At 38.4% G+C, this 17,849-nt stretch overlaps 1 protein-coding gene across 1 annotated transcript; it reads right to left on the reverse strand.

Annotated features, from left to right (window-relative positions):
- Positions 1 to 17: 17 nt before the first annotated feature.
- On the reverse strand, positions 18 to 11,269 carry LOC129770064 (uncharacterized). Its single transcript, XM_055772680.1, has 4 exons — positions 11,005 to 11,269; positions 10,764 to 10,952; positions 394 to 508; positions 18 to 337 (listed from the first exon to the last, which is right to left on the reverse strand). Exons 1-4 carry the CDS (start codon positions 11,082 to 11,084, stop codon positions 173 to 175), a joined length of 549 nt encoding a protein of 182 aa, XP_055628655.1. The 5' UTR covers positions 11,085 to 11,269; the 3' UTR covers positions 18 to 172.
- Positions 11,270 to 17,849: the final 6,580 nt, after the last annotated feature.

Genomic DNA, 17,849 nt, shown 5'->3' on the forward strand with positions numbered 1-17,849 from the left:
AATACTATTTTAACATAATTTTATAAAACATATTTATTACTTCAACCAAGCTACAAAACACATCGTAAGTTAACAAAGTTCATTAGAAGATAAATGCAAATTTGTGTAGATAAAATACCATTGAAAACCCCGAGTTGATCTATTAGAAAATCAAATACGCATGCCTATGCATTCATCGCTGTAAATCTTCTACAATTTTCTCTTCGAAATCAATTATTTGTGACTCGATTTTTCTCAGATCATTCAGCTCACAGGTAACGGATGCTTTTACTGATTCTCTCCTCTCCAGCAGGTTTTTCCATTTTTGGCGACTTGCCTCGACCCGTAAAACAGCTCGCTAGAACGAATTTTAATAGTGAGGTTCGGTAGTATTGATTGATTTGCGAAAGTTACCTCCAGTTGTTGCTTTTGGAATTCGATTTGCTTTTCGTAATATTTCAGTTGCCATTTTAATTTATTAACAATCAAAGGTCGTGTTTGCTCTTCGACGCTTTTTCCGGTTGGGCGCCTGTAAATTACGCAAACTATCTAAATATTTGGTTTCATGTTTAATTGATAACTTTTAACATTTTATTAAATGATGAGATGACAAATTTATGACGCATATTGCATATTTCGAGAAACTTTTAGGGGTACAAATTGAAAATGTAAATATCGGTCGCGTCACGAAAAATGTCCATTTTTGAGCACATTTTGCCCAGTCTTTTATTAATAAATTCACAAAATTTTTGCACTAAAACATTTGGGCACTCCTTAACAATCTAACACATGCATTAGAATATGGATTGATTTTAGCGATTTTTCATGCGATTGCCCTGCCACCTAGTGGTGAATCCAGCTAGGCATAGCCAATCGTACCAACCCTGTTGTGTAGAGAAAAAAAATAACAGCGTCATCATACCCCGGAGCAAAGAAGTTGGACATCGTGTGGTGCTTCAAACCTGGCCAAAATGAACATTTTTTGTGGAAGCATCAGTCGAGACAGACGTGTGTAAGCATTAAAATAAGTGAATGAAGGTGCTGATGAAAAACTCTTTCTGGTAAAGCGCGTTGTGGCCACAATTGATGACGAGATCTACTTGACGCTGGCCGGCAACGGCTGGCAGTAGACCAGATACCTGATGTCCCCGACTATGGAGGGAAGCAACGACGTCGAATAATTCTCCCACAGTAATTTACATTTTTATTCGCAGTAGACTTAAAATCTATTTTTTCTTATAATCCAACATAAATTAATTTGCATTGCCTAAGAAAGTTGTCTGGATCTGAAAAAAATTACACTTAATACAATCACGTGACAAATTAAAATCAAACATAGAAGCTACACGGTTAAATATACGCAACAGTCCGGTAATAGCACCATAAGCCCCGTAGTTCGTTCGTCGGATGGGAAGCCAGAGAAATGCAGAATTCCGAAGTTGTCTAGGCCAGAATATTCATCCTTTGGAGGATTGCAGGGTAGTCGATCCTTGATTTCAATGCATTAGATATCACCATGGCTCGAGCAGTGTTCCTACGCGCTTCCAGTGCGTCTAAGTTAATAAGCTGACATCGACTTTCATAGCTAGGTAGACGACAAGGATTTCGTCACGGCAACAGACGCAGAGCGAAGCGAATAAATCGTCATTGCACACTTTCAATACGATACAAACTGTTCTGATAATACGGGTTCCAAACTGCAGAGCACTACTCTAGCCCTGAGCGAACGAGGCAACAGTAGAGAGTCTTCAGACAGTAAATGTCGTTGATGGATTTTGTCGTGCGAAAAATAAAACCTAGTTGTTTCGATGCCTTGTTGACAATGTATGCGATGTGACTCTTGTAAGTGAGCTTTGAATCCAGAAGCACACCAAGGTCATTAACACACTTCAGGCGAGGTATAACGACGTTTGAAATTGGATAATCGAAGGAGATAGGATTCTGAACATTTGCTGGGATTCAATACCATCCTATTCGTCTCACGCCAAGCTACAAAGGAATCCAGTTGTCGTTGCAGAAATAAACCGTCGTCAATGGATCTGATGTGGCGAAATATTTTCATATCATCCGCGTAAATGATTCCTCTAATGAATAGTTGCAGTCGTTGAGGTGACATACAAAAATAAGTGGTCCGAGTCGGTTGTCCTATGTATTCTTGAAGACGATGCAAAGTACGAGGACAGAAGCTCTCCAATCTTCACGCAATTTATTCGACCAGTCAGATAAGACTAGAACCATTGCAGCAAATTACGTTTCAATTTGGCCACTGCAATTGCGTAGTTCAATTTGTCGAAGGCAGCTGACATATTGGCATAGATGCCGTCTGTCTGGCATTCCTCCTAGAAGCCGTCGATGATATGCGATGTGAAGTCGAGCAGGTTCGTAGTTGTAGAGCGACCGGGCATGAATTCGTGCTGATCGTTACTGATTTGTTGCTTACAATGGAACAGCATAGGCGACAGAGCTACGAGTTCGAAAAGCTTTAAAGGTTGAAATGTCCCTGTAGTTATCCATGTTCGATTTGTCTCCTTTCTTATGTACCGGGAACATATACGTCGTTTTTCAAAGGACTGGAAATTAACCGCTAGACAATGATAGTCCAAACAAGTGACGAAATGGGGCAAATAACGGTTGAGCGCTTTTTTTATTACAAGTGAATGAATATCATCGGGGCCGGCAGACATTGATGACATCAATTTAACCACAGCCTCGAGGATACAGTCATCGTTGACAAGAATTCGGTTCAATGAGACCTCATGGACCGGAACATTCCAGGTGCCTGTCGATGCTTGTTCGATTGATATCGTGGTATTATCAAACATACCCGAGAATTTGAGTGCAGAAAGGCGACGTATATCTTCGGTGTCTGTGACAACTTCATCTTTGAGAAACATTGACGAAGGCATACTGCTTTCCTTTCTTTGATCGTTGATATATTCCCAAAAGGCCTTCGGGTTACATTTCAGCTTTTTCTGAATGAGTTTCTGATAACAAAGCAACGTCTACTTTGCAACTTATAAACTTGGTTCAATCTACGGTAGTGTTCTCTATGTGACAGTACAACGTGATTTGCGGAGAGACATACTAAAGCCCTGGATCACTGAGTGAGTGCTGCCCTTTTTAGAGTCTTCAGTTGTCTAAGCGCTTTAGTCATCCATGGAACACGATTGTCAGAGAAAGACTGTTTCGGAACATGCTTGTCGATTACATAGCCGAGAATATGCGAGTAGGTCTGCACTGCGAGGTCAACATCATCTTTGTCAAAGACACTAGTTCAATCAATATTCGACAGTACTGCGCACATGCTTTGGATGTCAGCTTTAGAGAAAGTATAGTTGACAGGATCAATAATTGGTTCGAAAGTGATGAATGCCTTCGTGTTAAGGAACAGCAGCAGAGAAGGATGATAGAGAACATGTTTCACAAGTGGCGCCGGAGCCTGTAGCCTGTATAGGAGCATAATCTCGTTGAGAAACGAAGCAAAGGTTCAACATGCGACCATTCTGTTCCCGATGATGTTAATTTGCCGAAGTGTGGCTGCGCTATACGTTTCGAACAAACTTGAGATGATGGTGGGATGTGTCGATAGTGAGGGATCAGGTTACTGAAAGCCATCACGGAGCGGACACCATTTGATTCCAGATAGAATGGAATCACCGAGGATAAAAATGTCGTTGCGAGGGGAAGTTCTCAATAATACCGACGTTACGGAATGGAAATGCTCTTCAATCATGGCTGTGTCTCGAATGCGGTCCGGAGGAATGTAAACGGCGCAAAAGTACAGCTTTCAGTCGTTTGATGCCAGGGAGAAACAGACTTGTTCGCCCCAGTCCAACGAGCATTGCCGAGTTTGAGCACCCTCCAGCTTCAGCGAACTGCAATAGCAACAGTACGGAATGCCTGCCGGAAGCTGCCGCCTACATCAAGAATTATTACGCGAAGGTCTTTTGGCCAGGCCTAGTCTCGATTCATTATGCCAAAAAATCACTATAGGAGATGGTTGAAGATAAATGTTGTACCGAAGACCACCAACTCTGCCTTTTAGAGGCGAATGAAGTGAAAAGTTTAAAGCCTCACATTCAATACACCACCCTCACCAACTATACCAACGTCCCTCAGCTGCAACCAATAGAAAAAAATGGGCTTATCTTAAACGGAGGATCTACTCAAATAATTTCGTAGCAAAAACGGAGAAGCAGCTATTCGCCAAGGCCACGAAAGTGCTAGAAAGACATGCCGACATTTATCTTTTCATCGGCTACGAGTAAGGTACCGGTCAACAGCCGCCCGGTAGGGTGTCGATGCATTTTTGTAAAAGGCTTAACAAATGTAGGATTTATGAAAAATTTGTTCCATATAATATCTTTTGTAATTCATTTGATTGCCATCCAAGAATATTCCATTTTTACGCAAACGTTATTTTAAATTTTTTTATTGAATTAAAGATTATAAATTTTTGAATTTTGTCCCTAGGTCAACTAAGCGGTCGTATAACGAGCACCCTTCAACTATTTTCTAACGTTAGGCAAAAATTTGATCGTTGAAAAGTCGGCTCATTTTCCATACATTGGCGCACGCCTATACAATATTGAGCTAAGCATAGCAAAAATATGACTAACCGCGACCCACGGTATGAATTATTCTTGAAAGCGAGTTCCATAGTAGTTGTATATAGCATCTCGAAATTTGTCAATGAGAGGTAGGCACTTGCTCTATTGTTTTGGCCATGGCATTCACATTGTCTCTGACCACTGGTGTTCATTAAACATAGTTTTCATGCTGAAATATCTATTTCTTCTGTTTGCACCTTATTTTCAATCCTTTATCGCGCTATCCGCGATTTTCGTATTTTCGTTATTCGCTTGTTAGACTATTTTATAATTGATTTCTTCGATGAAAGAAATTATTTCTACTGTGCAGTAATACAACGATTATCCGTGAACGCGAATTTCACAAAAAACTAATGCGATTAACTTAGCGCTGTGGTTCGCTGAAAAAAGTGAACCGAGTTGAAACATGCGTGTGGATTATATGATCGGTGTTGTATCAGACCGGACCATGTTACATTTTTATGATTTCGAGAAAAACGAACTTGAAATTTAGTGCTCTGCAATTTTCAAATCAAATTTTTTCGCTCAATATTGTTCTCAGAAATGTTAGCTGCTCTCTGACAATACTTTGACGTATGATAATTGTAAAAAAACATCTAGCATCGGGCCAAAAAAGCAGTTATTTGGCTCCCTATACGTACATAGTCCACTCTGACTGAATCAAATGAGGCATTTTTTAAATTTGGTTCACAATGATCGAACAATTTCGAAATATTTCTCAATCAAATAACAGTTGTGAGTCAAAGTGTGCCATTGTGTTATGAAAATTAGAGTGAGAAGGACTGCGTAAAAGTTTGGTTGCGTTCAGCATAACAGTCTCTGCCATTTGGTACAAGCATGAGTATGATTGCACGGCTTGCATTATAAAGCATATACATCCCATTTTCAATCATATTAGGCAGTATTCCTTAATATAATCGTCATCGTTGAGAATTCATTGTCATTGTCATCACTAGAGTCGAAACGGCACTCTGAAATAGCACATTTTGCGATCATTTACACCGAAGACCAGCATTTTTCACTGATCCGTTCAGTCAGAGTGGACCAAGTATATTTTTTAATATACTCAGAATGTGCACATTTTACACAAACGGGTTCAAGCACATTTCAACAAGGTACCTATTAGCTTCAAGAAAATTTTTTGTTGGTTTGAATTCGGCGCCTGGTAATGGTTTAAATTCAATATACAAATGATTGAAACATGGCTCACTCTGTCTGCGCATGATGTAGAGCCATTTCACCATGGTAAATAGTACATGGTCCGCTCTGACTGCATACTATGAGGGGTTTTCGTTGATCAATCATAACAATTTCGATTCGTTATTCCTGCTGTATGCGAGATTTTCCAAATCTGATAAATGTGGTATGTAGTTTACATAATGCTTAACCAAATGTATAAATAACTCAAAATTTTCAGTTTTGCGACTTGGTCCCATCTGACTTAACACCGACCATATGTCGAATGAGATTGCACTCTTCAGTACACTTATTATTATACTCTTCAGTTTACTCCTCGGTGTGAAAGAGTGAGGATAAGCGCGCTTCAGTGCTGGACACAGGTTTTCGCACACTCGAACTCCCAAGAGTAAAGTGAGTGTAAGTAGTGAAAATGCCGTCATTGGTGTCACATGTTGAGTATGGTCTGGCTCTCCTTGGGAATTACTTTCAGACAAATCTATTGTCTCTCAACCTAGCGAAGACCAAACACAAACCATTCACCTAAGAAAAAATAACAATATCTCTTGATCCTCAGATTTTAATCCACCGAAAGGATGCATAGCTTCAAATATCTGGACGTCATTTAAGATTCAAACTTGCCTTGGAGTTTCCATGTGAATTTCGTTGAGAAAAAACTCGCTTCGCTTTGTAGTATTCTGAAGAGAGTATACCCTTGCATGCCTCAAAAAGCATTAATCAGTTCTACTTTGCGTGTATCCATTCTCAAATCTTGTTTGGGAGTATGCTTGCAAAACTAGACTGAAAAAATACAGACTATGCAGAACAGGTGCCTCAAAATAATTTCTAGAATTCCGAATCTGAACTCTAGATCAGTATCAAAATAAGTCTCACCGTATTTTGCCTCTTTTTGGATTGCGGGAACTTCAGTCCATGAAACTTGTACACAATAACAACATACATCACAACATGACAATCCCCACCGCGAATCATCATTACGATACACGACCAGTTGCCAACTATAATTTTAAAAAATCAAGAAGAATGAAAATAAAAATCAGGACGAAATCAGGATAGTTTATATTGGATTGCCCAGAAAGTTCGTGCCAATTTTTGGGAAAACGAAAGCATAATTTTTGAAGGCAGACATACATTTATTCAGTTTTATATGCACAGTTGTGTTCCACAATCTTTCACCATCCTCCCAGAACATCTTTGCTTTTTAATCGAAAACTGTTGAAGATATTTTTTTGTGCTGTCCATAAAGTCGAAGGTTTTTTCCCCTGAGATAAGTTTGCAGGGACCTGAACCTGTGATAATCTGATGGTGCAATAAAGGGTGTGTCACATCAAATTGCATCACGGAAAAAACGCTGTAGAAATTCGCCCAGTAGACCGATCCTTTTGAAAATTTTAGACAGTAAAATAAAAACTATTAAACAACTTTTGGCATTTTCTTTTTATTCATACTTCGAGCCCAAGCCCGTATGCTCGCACCTTCCTCTTTACCCCGTCCATAAGGTTCTGTACAACGTCAGGTTGTAGTTTTTTTTGAACAGAAATCCATTTTCTCTTGAAGTCCGCCTCCGATTTGACAACTTTTGGGTTCTTCCGGAGGGCCTGCTTCATAATCGCCCAATATTTCTCTATTGGGCGAAGCTCCGGCGCGTTGGGCGGGTTCACTTCCTTTGGCACGAAGGTGACCCCGTTGGCTTCGTACAACTCCAACATGTCCTTTGAATAGTGGCACGAAGCGAGATCCGGCCAGAAGATGGTCGGGCCCTCGTGCTGCTTCAATAGTGATAGTAAGCGCTTCTGTAGGCACTCCTTAAGGTAAACCTGCCCGTTTACCGTGCCGGTCATCACGAAGGGGGCGCTCCGCAAGAGCAGATCGCTTGCCACACCATGTTCTTTTTGGCAAACTTGGATAGTTTCTGCTTGCGAATCTCCTCCGGAACGCTGAATTTGTCCTCTGCGGAGAAGAACAACAGGCCCGGCAGCTGACGAAAGTCCGCTTTGACGTAGGTTTCGTCGTCCATTACCAGGCAATGCGGCTTCGTCAGCATTTCGGTGTACAGCTTCCGGGCTCGCGTCTTCCCCACCATGTTTTGCCTTTCGTCGCGGTTAGGAGCCTTCTGAACCTTGTATGTACGCAGGCCCTCCCGTTGCTTGGTCCGCTGGACGAATGAACTTGAAAATTCAGCTTATTGGCGACATCCCGGACCGAACTTCTCGGATCACGTCTAAACTGCTTAACTACGCGCTTGTGATCTTTTTCACTGACGGAGCATCCTTTTTTGCCGTTCTTCACCTTCCGGTCGATGGTTAGGTTCTCGATGTATCGTTTTAGTACTCTGCTGACCGTGGATTGGGCGATTCCCAGCATCTTACCGATGTCCCGATGTGACAACTCCGGATTCTCGAAATGATTGCACAGGATTAATTCACGACGCTCTTTTTCGTTCGACGACATTTTTCCAAATTTACGAAAAATTCACAGTGAAGCATGGCCAACGTGATCTATACACTCTTATCTGATTATAAAACCAAAGCTGAAGATATAATTCCTAAAAATTAAATTTCTACAGCGTTTTTTCCGTGATGCAATTTGATGTGACACACCCTTTACTCGGTTAGTTTAGCTAGTAGGACAGTAGCTTTTAGCCAGACTTCAAAATAATGTTTCATGTGGTCAAAAAGACAAGAAGTGTAGTATTATCCTTATGGGACACGATGTCTATCACACTGGCTAATTTTGGATCTGCCAAATGTATGTAAAGCTGTCATCATACTTCTATGATACTGGAGTGAGAGAAAAAAGATCTCTCAATACTATCCTAAATGCTTATTAATTCAATTCGCGTTAACGGTATTGAGCTTCATGTTCTGTCATTGTGAAACGAAAATGATAAAAGATTCTTCAGGTTTTTATAAACACATCTTTTCAAATAAAAATAAATGTACGAAATTTCATTTTTCTCTTTCGAATACGTGTTCTACGCAACAGAGAAAGTAGTTTTTTACGAAAACTGTAAATATATTAAACACAAAACTGTCTGATGATTTTTTATTATAATGATAAGGTTTTTGTGGAAATATCAGGAAATCTAATCAAGTTTATCAAACTAGAGGCACGAAGCCAGTTTTAAAATATTAAAATTTGAATGAACATTTTTGTATCATGTTATTTAATTGCTTAAAACACGTATTCCTGACTCTTATTTTAAAAAAAACCTCTATACATTTCCGATATTGTTACTGCCACTTTTCATTATAATATAAATTGTCTTCAGACTCAATTTTCGTATAAGATTTTTTCACCACCTGCAAAAAAGCATTTTTCATTTACATAGAATACAAATTTGACAAAGAAAAGTTCATTTTCATTCATAATTTTTATTTTTAATAAGCGTGTTCAATTATTACGCTCCCCGAACTCGTAGCTCAATGTCCTGAAAAATCAAGAAGATAGACATCCCTGTATACGACAGGCACAACACTTATTGAGAGCTCGAGCAACATCTAGCATTGGTTAAAAGCGTTTTCTTTTTTATGGACCGTCTCAATTCTATGTATTACCTTTGCATATAAAAATAATAGCTCATTCCGATTTGTTCAAGGTCTAGTTGCGATTGCTTCTAAAGACAAAAATAAACACTTTTGCCATATAAATGTGTCAACATGTAAATGTGGACAGACAGCAGTCTGTCTCATCTCCTTTTTTTGACAACAATGTTTAAGCCACACAATTAATGATTATTTAATCTGTGCACTCTTTTTGGATCCCTTAAAAGAATATAATTTCACTGGGGTCCAATTATTATCTCAATGGCTATGGTTTGTCCTCTTTTCCCTATACGTTATAGTGTCCTGTCTAAAAAAAAGGTTACCAACTCTAGAATGCTCAAGCATAAGTACACTAGAGATGCGGTTGAGAGGAGGGAAAAAGAGGTCACATGCTTATTTGGTAGTATATCTATTGACTATATATGCCATATTGATAGTCATCTTATGTTTGGAGATTTTCATGATTTTTGAGTCAACCTGTACTTCAGTAGAGCTTTCGTATGTCAAAATATGAATGAAAACAGAAATCGCTCTTTCGGTAGCCATCCGACCATAGTTTTGTGTGCATTGTATTTAAGGAATTTTGCGTTCAGCTTATTAGACCTCATATCTTCAACAAATCATCAGTTTGGACAACTGTTCATATATTCTAGGGGAGATGAACAGATATTTTGTATAATCCCGGCGATTCAGTCACATACAAATTACTTTGATGTTTAGGGGCAAAATGGTCAGTGTTAGATACCGACTTGCAATGTTCTCTTACAATATACCTTATCACAATCTGCTCTTGAAAGGATTCCTTTGTGGTTGGACTCTGGAAAATATACCGCACCAACTAAACCAAGCCTCATTATGCGGAACGTGTTTCTTACTACATTTTTGTATGAATGTTGAAAATTCAAGAAACAATGCATAAATCTATCCCATTTAGCATGATATGTACGAATGTGCACTTTGCCTTTCTAGGTGACCTCTTTACCTCCAAGCCAAAAAAAGTTCGATTTTTCAACTTATTTCTGATGTTAAAAAATGTACTATTTTGAACTATTATAGTAAAAGTCGTTTGCTATCTTGAACAACAACAAATTGAACTACAACATTCTTCGAAAAACAGGGATTGAAGCGGTAGGTGGACGCTGGGAATGGACATACTCCTTAGGGTGACCACTTCAACTATTCGTAAATAGTTTTCATACTGGAATACCTATATATATTCCGTTTTTGGTTATTCTAATACTTCGGTCGATGTGCATTCGCTAAGCGGATGATTGTTTCATTCGACCCGATCCAACCGATATCTCTTCGGACAGAAATCATTTCTTTCCGTTTATAACCGTTCATTATCTTTTCTTTCTATAACTAATTATACAAAAAAACTGACATGATACCAAATAAATGCGAGTAATAATTCTATTGAGCACATACGTACCATTTTTTGTCACTATCATTCCTGTGATCATTTTTCATCAAATCTAGGATATTAAGATGCTCATCGGTATCGGTGAAATTCCATATAGTGTTGAAATACGAGAGTATATTATCTAACAATCCTGCCTTGTAGATTTCGAATACGCGATACTTCGGCGCTATCTTGTTGTATTCATCAAAATGTTCGGGACTGAAATTCCCAATGTCAACAATGTTTATTTTTCAATAATAAGTCTACATACCTGATTTGTTCTACCATTTCATTATATTTTTTTAGAAATCGCATTTTGTATTCACTAGGTGTATTATCTTCCTGTTGCATTATTGTTCGGTATAAAAAAGTGAGATATTTTAAAAGCTTCGATCGTAATCAAAATGTTAAGACTTTATTCAAATATTTGTTTGAAATTAAATGTATGCAACGATCCCACGACACTCATTTGCCGGGCTTTATTTGTTTTGTTTGGTTTTCTCATATGATATTTATCTCAAAACAGAACAAAATCTACAGTGAGCAAAAAAATTGATCATAATGGCAATCAGTGCTACCAAAGGGATAACATCAATCACTCGAGCATATTTCACACTGAAAATTTATTTTTTGTAAATTTGGCACATATTGTTAGGTTAAAGGATTCTTATGATTCCATTTTTATGAGAATTATTTTTTGTCTATTTTACCTCAGGAGCATACGTTGTTTTAAGTTTCTATATTGTGCTTTGGTCCGTTCAATCCTCGAGTATGATTGTGTTGTATAGTCACCTTACTATCAAAATGGCGATCAGCGAATCGAGGCGATTCAGCGCAGATTTATTCACTTCGTTTTGCGATGTTTGCTTTGGAACGATCATTCAAATCAAACATGACCATATCAATTTGTAGATTTCAATAAAAGGATACCAAATTTACGTTCTCATACATTCATTTGGACCCCTTCGTCTCGCACTAATTGCGGGAATAACCTAAGTGGTGCGGACTCAATCCACTTCATTTTCAAGCAAATTCATGCATTTTTCAAGTGATTTCTTGCAATAAATTTTCAGACCACCAGAGATGCCAGATTAACAGATAAGTTTTTAAATTTACAGACATATCTGTAAAATACTTTTTATTTTTGTTGCAGACTATTTGAATATACAGCAATCTACATTTAATGCGACATTCATCACAACAAAGATATTTGACTCACCGTATGACATTTTTCCCTAGTTTTAATGTATAAAAAGTTTTTATATCTAGTTTCTATCAATACACATTACGTTAGACCAATTTTTTGAGTCATTCATCAACACTTTGCTGTCCGGCGTAACCAAAGTGATTACAGTGATTGTTTTGCAACAATATCATGTACATGTCAACGTTTTATGATTTCATAAGTACTTTTGTCCTGACATCATTGCAGACGAAAGAGACGATATTATTCTTCACGATGAATAAAAAATTGCATTAATTTTCGATACATACTGTGTGGTACACAATAGTAGTACGACCGGTTTGAACATGTGTTCTCACAAACATACAATCAGGCGTACTCTTAGCTGTGACGTCATAACGGCAGTGTGAAAGTAACCGGAACCGCATAAACCGTTGCTTAGTGATCATTGATCCTTGACCTCACTTCCATCATCAACGAGCACGAGGTAAGACGTTTCTCTGTTAAAACAGCTACGCTGGGTGATTCCCTAAAGAAGCTATATTCTGGAAACTCACATTGGCGATCCTGCCAGGAGTTGCTTAATATAGCAACATCTCAAATCCTGTAACCTGTCGATTTTTGCCAAGGTTTCAATAAATTAATAATTTTGAAAAGGGAATCACCCAGATATTGGTTGGTGGTTATTGTCATTTTCTAGCTATCTAAAACTAAAAGCGTTGTAGCGGAACGGGATGTCCGCGGAAGATAGAAGGGTAAAAAAGACCTTTGTGTTTCAGCGGAACGGGATGTTCGCAGCAATTTGAAAATGTTTGTTCGTAGAGTTGTAGCGGAACGGGATGTCCGCAGATTTCCATTATGAGGTAAATTGAAGGGAAGTGGTCCAGCACTTTGGCGGAACGGGATGTCCGCAGATTTCCATTATGCGGAAAATTGAAGGGAAGTGGTCCAGCACTTTGGCGGAACGGGATGTCCGCAGTGGAAGTCCGCAGGTTTCCATTGTGAGGAAAACTGAAGAGAAGTAGTTCAGCATTTTGGCTGAACGGGGTGTTCGCAAATTGCTTGTAGAGCAAGAAAACTGTGAGCGGAACGGGATGTCCGCAGAGTAAGATGTACACAAACAAAACTGACTCAAATGCCGTTGCAATCGTCCTTCTAGCGAAGCGTGATGCCCATATTGGATCCATGTTCGGCAGTGCCAAAAAAAATAAACTGAGATTGGACGAGAAATGCGCTACATCTATTGTGTGAATCCAGCGAAATGTGGAGCAATTCGCCACAAGTCTTGTGCTGTAAATGGCACATTACGCAGCTCGGAACCGAGCACTGGGGAGAATTTATCCTGCATCATCGTGTTCTATTTTCTCATCGCTGCAATGATTTGGTTCGCCATCTTCACGTATGTGTGACATATGAACTTCAAGACGATCGGAACGATTCATGATCGAATTAGTAAGAATGTATGGTACTTCCTTTTGATTGCGTGCTCCTTGCCTCTGGTTCTGAAGGTTACGGTTATGCTTCTGAGTGAAGTCGATGGAAACCAAACAGTTGAGGCTTGTTTCGTGGATTATGTAAATCCTCCCATAAGAGGGTTACTTCTAGGTCTAGGGATTTTGACTTTTGAGATGAGGATTATCGACGGTAATTAAGTTGAAAAATTCCCGTGAGACAATTATTTCAACTCGTGTCAACAAAAAAGATTCGCCATATCATTTTTACGTGAGGTTTTTTTACGTGACGTATTTCGAAACAAATGAAGTGTCTTTTTAGTTTTTGAGTTATAATTTTTCAAATTTAAGTTGTTTTCAGTATTCGTTCGGATGGGAATCTGTACCATGCTTGCGTTCTTGTTTATCATACCTACGATTTCCTGTCATTTACAGGAGTACACAATAGCGAGAGTTGATCAATTGATGAAATAAATTATTCGTGAAATATCATCGATATACAGAGACTTGACAAGTGCGTGCAAGATTCGGCATCGATCGAGTATCGTTATCCTCCGAATAGATTTTTATTTGTCTGTTCGTATCCGCTATTGTTATATCATAGTGGATAGGTACATACTCGACCGTGGAAACCTGGGGTCGTTATTTTCGAAGGCGCTTCAGACCAGACGTCAAGGAACCAGTTAGATTGAAAAACACAAGGTGAAATCGCACAGACCTTCGCGAAACGACAGGAAATCCAAAATCAAGGTTGATTGCCGATTTCCACTATGGCATGGGCAGGTATCATGTCCTCATGTGTGTTTATTTTGTGTAATAGTAATCCACGAAACACGGATGCGAAAAAGAATCAGAGAAAAAAATGAACTTCCACTGAATCAATACTCCCTGTTTATTTACCTTCTGAGATGCTCCGGTCTTCGTCAAAGTATTTTGTTTGTCATTTTATGTTTTGTTTACATCCAGTCATTCGTTTTATGCTTTCCATTTCGCATCGACTCCTTACAGGGGAATGGACAGCAGCATTTTTCAGTATCGCTCCCAGTGCAAGTACAACATGACAAAGGTGCAAAATCAGTGGGTGAAACATCAATTCGGCTTTAATTAAGGATACCTTGTCGCACAGAGAATATTATTTTCAGAAATGTTGCATATTTACCAATCAAGTTAGATGTGCAAACGAAGCGATTACTGTTATCAGCATATACTATTTTTCACTTTAATTTTTTTTTTTTTGGAGAAGAGGGAAGATGTGTGGTACACAATAGTAGTACGACCGGTTTGAACATGTGTTCTCACAAACATACAATCAGGCGTACTCTTAGCTGTGACGTCATAACGGCAGTGTGAAAGTAACCGGAACCGCATAAACCGTTGCTTAGTGATCATTGATCCTTGACCTCACTTCCATCATCAATGAGCACGAGGTAAGACGTTTCTCTGTTAAAACAGCTACGCTGGGTGAATCCCTAAAGAAGCTATATTCTGGAAACTCACACATACTATACATTTACTATACTATACTTCGAAATTTCATGCTAGAAAAATCATATGTTTTGAACAACTGAACCGATTCAGATAATCGACATATCAAATTGAAGCCAATGATCTGAACTTCTTTGAAAAAATACATATATTTGCAAAAAGTTAGGATTTTCGTTTTAGTAATTATATTGATTGTGTAAGTTTTCCATAGTTTTTTCGGTTGAAGATAGAGGGCGCTATATTTTTTCATAATTTTTTTTGAAAGCTGAGGTTTTTTTACGTGACGTATTTCGAAACAAATGAAGTGTCTTTTTAGTTTTTGAGTTATAATTTTTCAAATTTAAGTTGTTTTCAGTATTCGTTCAATATCTCTATGCAGCTAGACTAAATATATGCGACTGGAATCGCGAGTGTAGTAATTCGAAAAAGACTAGCTTAAATTTAATATGTCGATTACCCAAATCGTTCCAATAGTTCAAAAGTTATGAATTTTTGAAAAAGACATTTTTAAAGAAAAGGCAAAAAATGATTTTTCGTACCATCGGTTCAATTTGAAAAATCATAACTCAGAAATGACGAAAATCACATTTCTGATTCCTGGATATATTATGTAAAAATCAAAAATCAAATACAATCAATAATTACAAAATCAAAATCCATTTTTTTGCAAGTGTTTTTCTAAAAAATACCATCTAATTTTATTTAATTTGATATGTCGATCATCCAAAATACGATGTTTGAATTATTGAAAACCAAGTGTAACAAACCTTTCATACATATTTTCAGGATCCTTTTGATAGAAATACATCGTTTCATTTCAATTGGAAAGGAAACCTCGTGAGAAACTGTAATGCCTTCCCAACAATTAAACTGGTGTTTGACTCGGAGGATTACGTCCATTATCAACAAGAAGTGCAAATTGCTTTATCGTTATATTCATCATCAGCACTAGCGGATCATAATTACGTGGATTTCATTCGGTCAGCTTCACTAGCAAAGCCGTTACCGACGTTAGAAAAAAAACATTTCACTTTCAGTCCGCACTACCTAGGGAATAACGAACCCGGTAACCGCTCGTTTACTTAATTTGACTTTCACTTGCTCGTTCACATTTTTTACAATTTTTTACAGTTCACGATTCAGAAGATTTTTTCTAGCAGTCTTAGATAGTGTGCCCTTTTATTAAATTCTAGTCGATAAGAATTTTGCTCGTTAATTCTATTTTGCTATTATAGATACCGAGAGAAGACGGTATCATCGACCAGATGAAAGCTATCGATACGGTTTGCTTATCTTTAGGGCATCCGCACCAATGCGTTGTTACAGACATTTTAACAACCCTCACCATAACGCAGCAACCCCACTGGTGGTTGCGGTTCAGGTGTGGGAAATAGTAATCTGCCTCTCGGTGAATAGTGAGTTAACAAATTTGGCAACGCGATAGCAACCGAGCCATGTGTTGCTATTTTCAACAAATGTCAAACATCTGTTGTGGGTTTCATTTGTCTTGTGTTCGTTTTTTTGTGATTTTGCTCTGAAATATTATTTCGGAAGTGTATATATTACATTTATCTACCAAAAAATGAGCGCGACGAAAGGAGAATTAACTGACACATGTCATTTCTTCTAGTAATAGCAATCGTATTTAGCAACTTGCGGTGCGAAAAAGAAGTGATACTATAGCAACCGTGATAGCAACGACGGGTGCGCAAATCGACGAGCTAATAAATTGGCCGGCTAAAACTCGAGACTAGAAACCTTGAATAAAGGGTGTGTCACATCAAATTACATCACGGAAAAAACGCTGTAGAAATTCGCCCAGTAGACCGATCCTTTTGAAAATTTTAGACAGTAAAATAAAAACTATTAAACAACTTTTGGCATTTTCTTTTTATTCATACTTCGAGCCCAAGCCCGTATGCTCGCACCTTCCTCTTTACCCCGTCCATAAGGTTCTGTACAACGTCAGGTTGTAGTTTTTGACGTAGGACTACGTCTTTCATTTCTATACCGGGGTGTAAAATCAAAGTTTCGAAAACGAAAGCGTTACGCCGGAGACCGAGATTTTGAGCGTTAATAGCTCCTAAACAACTGAACGAAATGGTATGATAAACACTTCATTCGAAGGATAAAATGTCTACGCGTTATATACTTGTTACTTTTTGATCCAAAAACTTGTTTCAATAGTCTTAAAATTGCTTTCAAAACAGGCTATTGAAATCACCAATCGGTATATAAGCGAGCGGCGCTCGGAAATCCACTCAGTTCTAATTGAACAGCGATTGGAGCATGTTGTCGCTGTTGCGGTGAAGCTCTTTATTTATCATGAAAGCGCGGATGGACGGTGTCACCAAGAGCCTGTTTGTGCACCCTAGGCCAGAAGGGAATCTATCAGGAGGAGAGTGATGCCACAAACGGTTCCCTGGGAAGACATCGCTACACACACATACACGCGCGGCTATTAACAAGTGGTTATCGAGTTGGCATTAACCACTGGTGGGCTTCCAGTATCGAGGAAAATGTGGAAATATCTAATCGTTACTGAGAATAATCTGCCAGTTCCTCTGGGAATTTTCCAAATATATTCATGTGAAAGAGTTTAATTGAATGTTTTCTATCCATGTTACACTGTGACCAAATATGTTTCAATCAAGTGCTATTAACAGGTGGTTATCGAGTTGGCATTAACCAATGGTGGGCTTCCAGTATCGAGGAAAATGTGGAAATATCTAATCGTTACTGAAAATAATCTGCCAGTTCCTTTGGGAATTTTCAAAATATATTCATGTGAAAGAGTTTAATTGAATGTTTTCTATCCATGTAACACTGTGACCAAATACATTTGGTTTTGTGGTTTTTCAATCAATCGCAATTAACAGGATAGCTTCAGAAGATTATTCTTCCCCATCAGTAGGATATTTCCGTATCCAATATTGTATGCGCCCGCAATCGATTATTGCTCAGTCGCCGAAAGTTCCGAGCTCAGAGAGTTCATTC

This window comes from Toxorhynchites rutilus, chromosome 2, assembly GCF_029784135.1.
Source record: "Toxorhynchites rutilus septentrionalis strain SRP chromosome 2, ASM2978413v1, whole genome shotgun sequence".
NCBI lineage: Eukaryota > Metazoa > Arthropoda > Insecta > Diptera > Culicidae > Toxorhynchites > Toxorhynchites rutilus.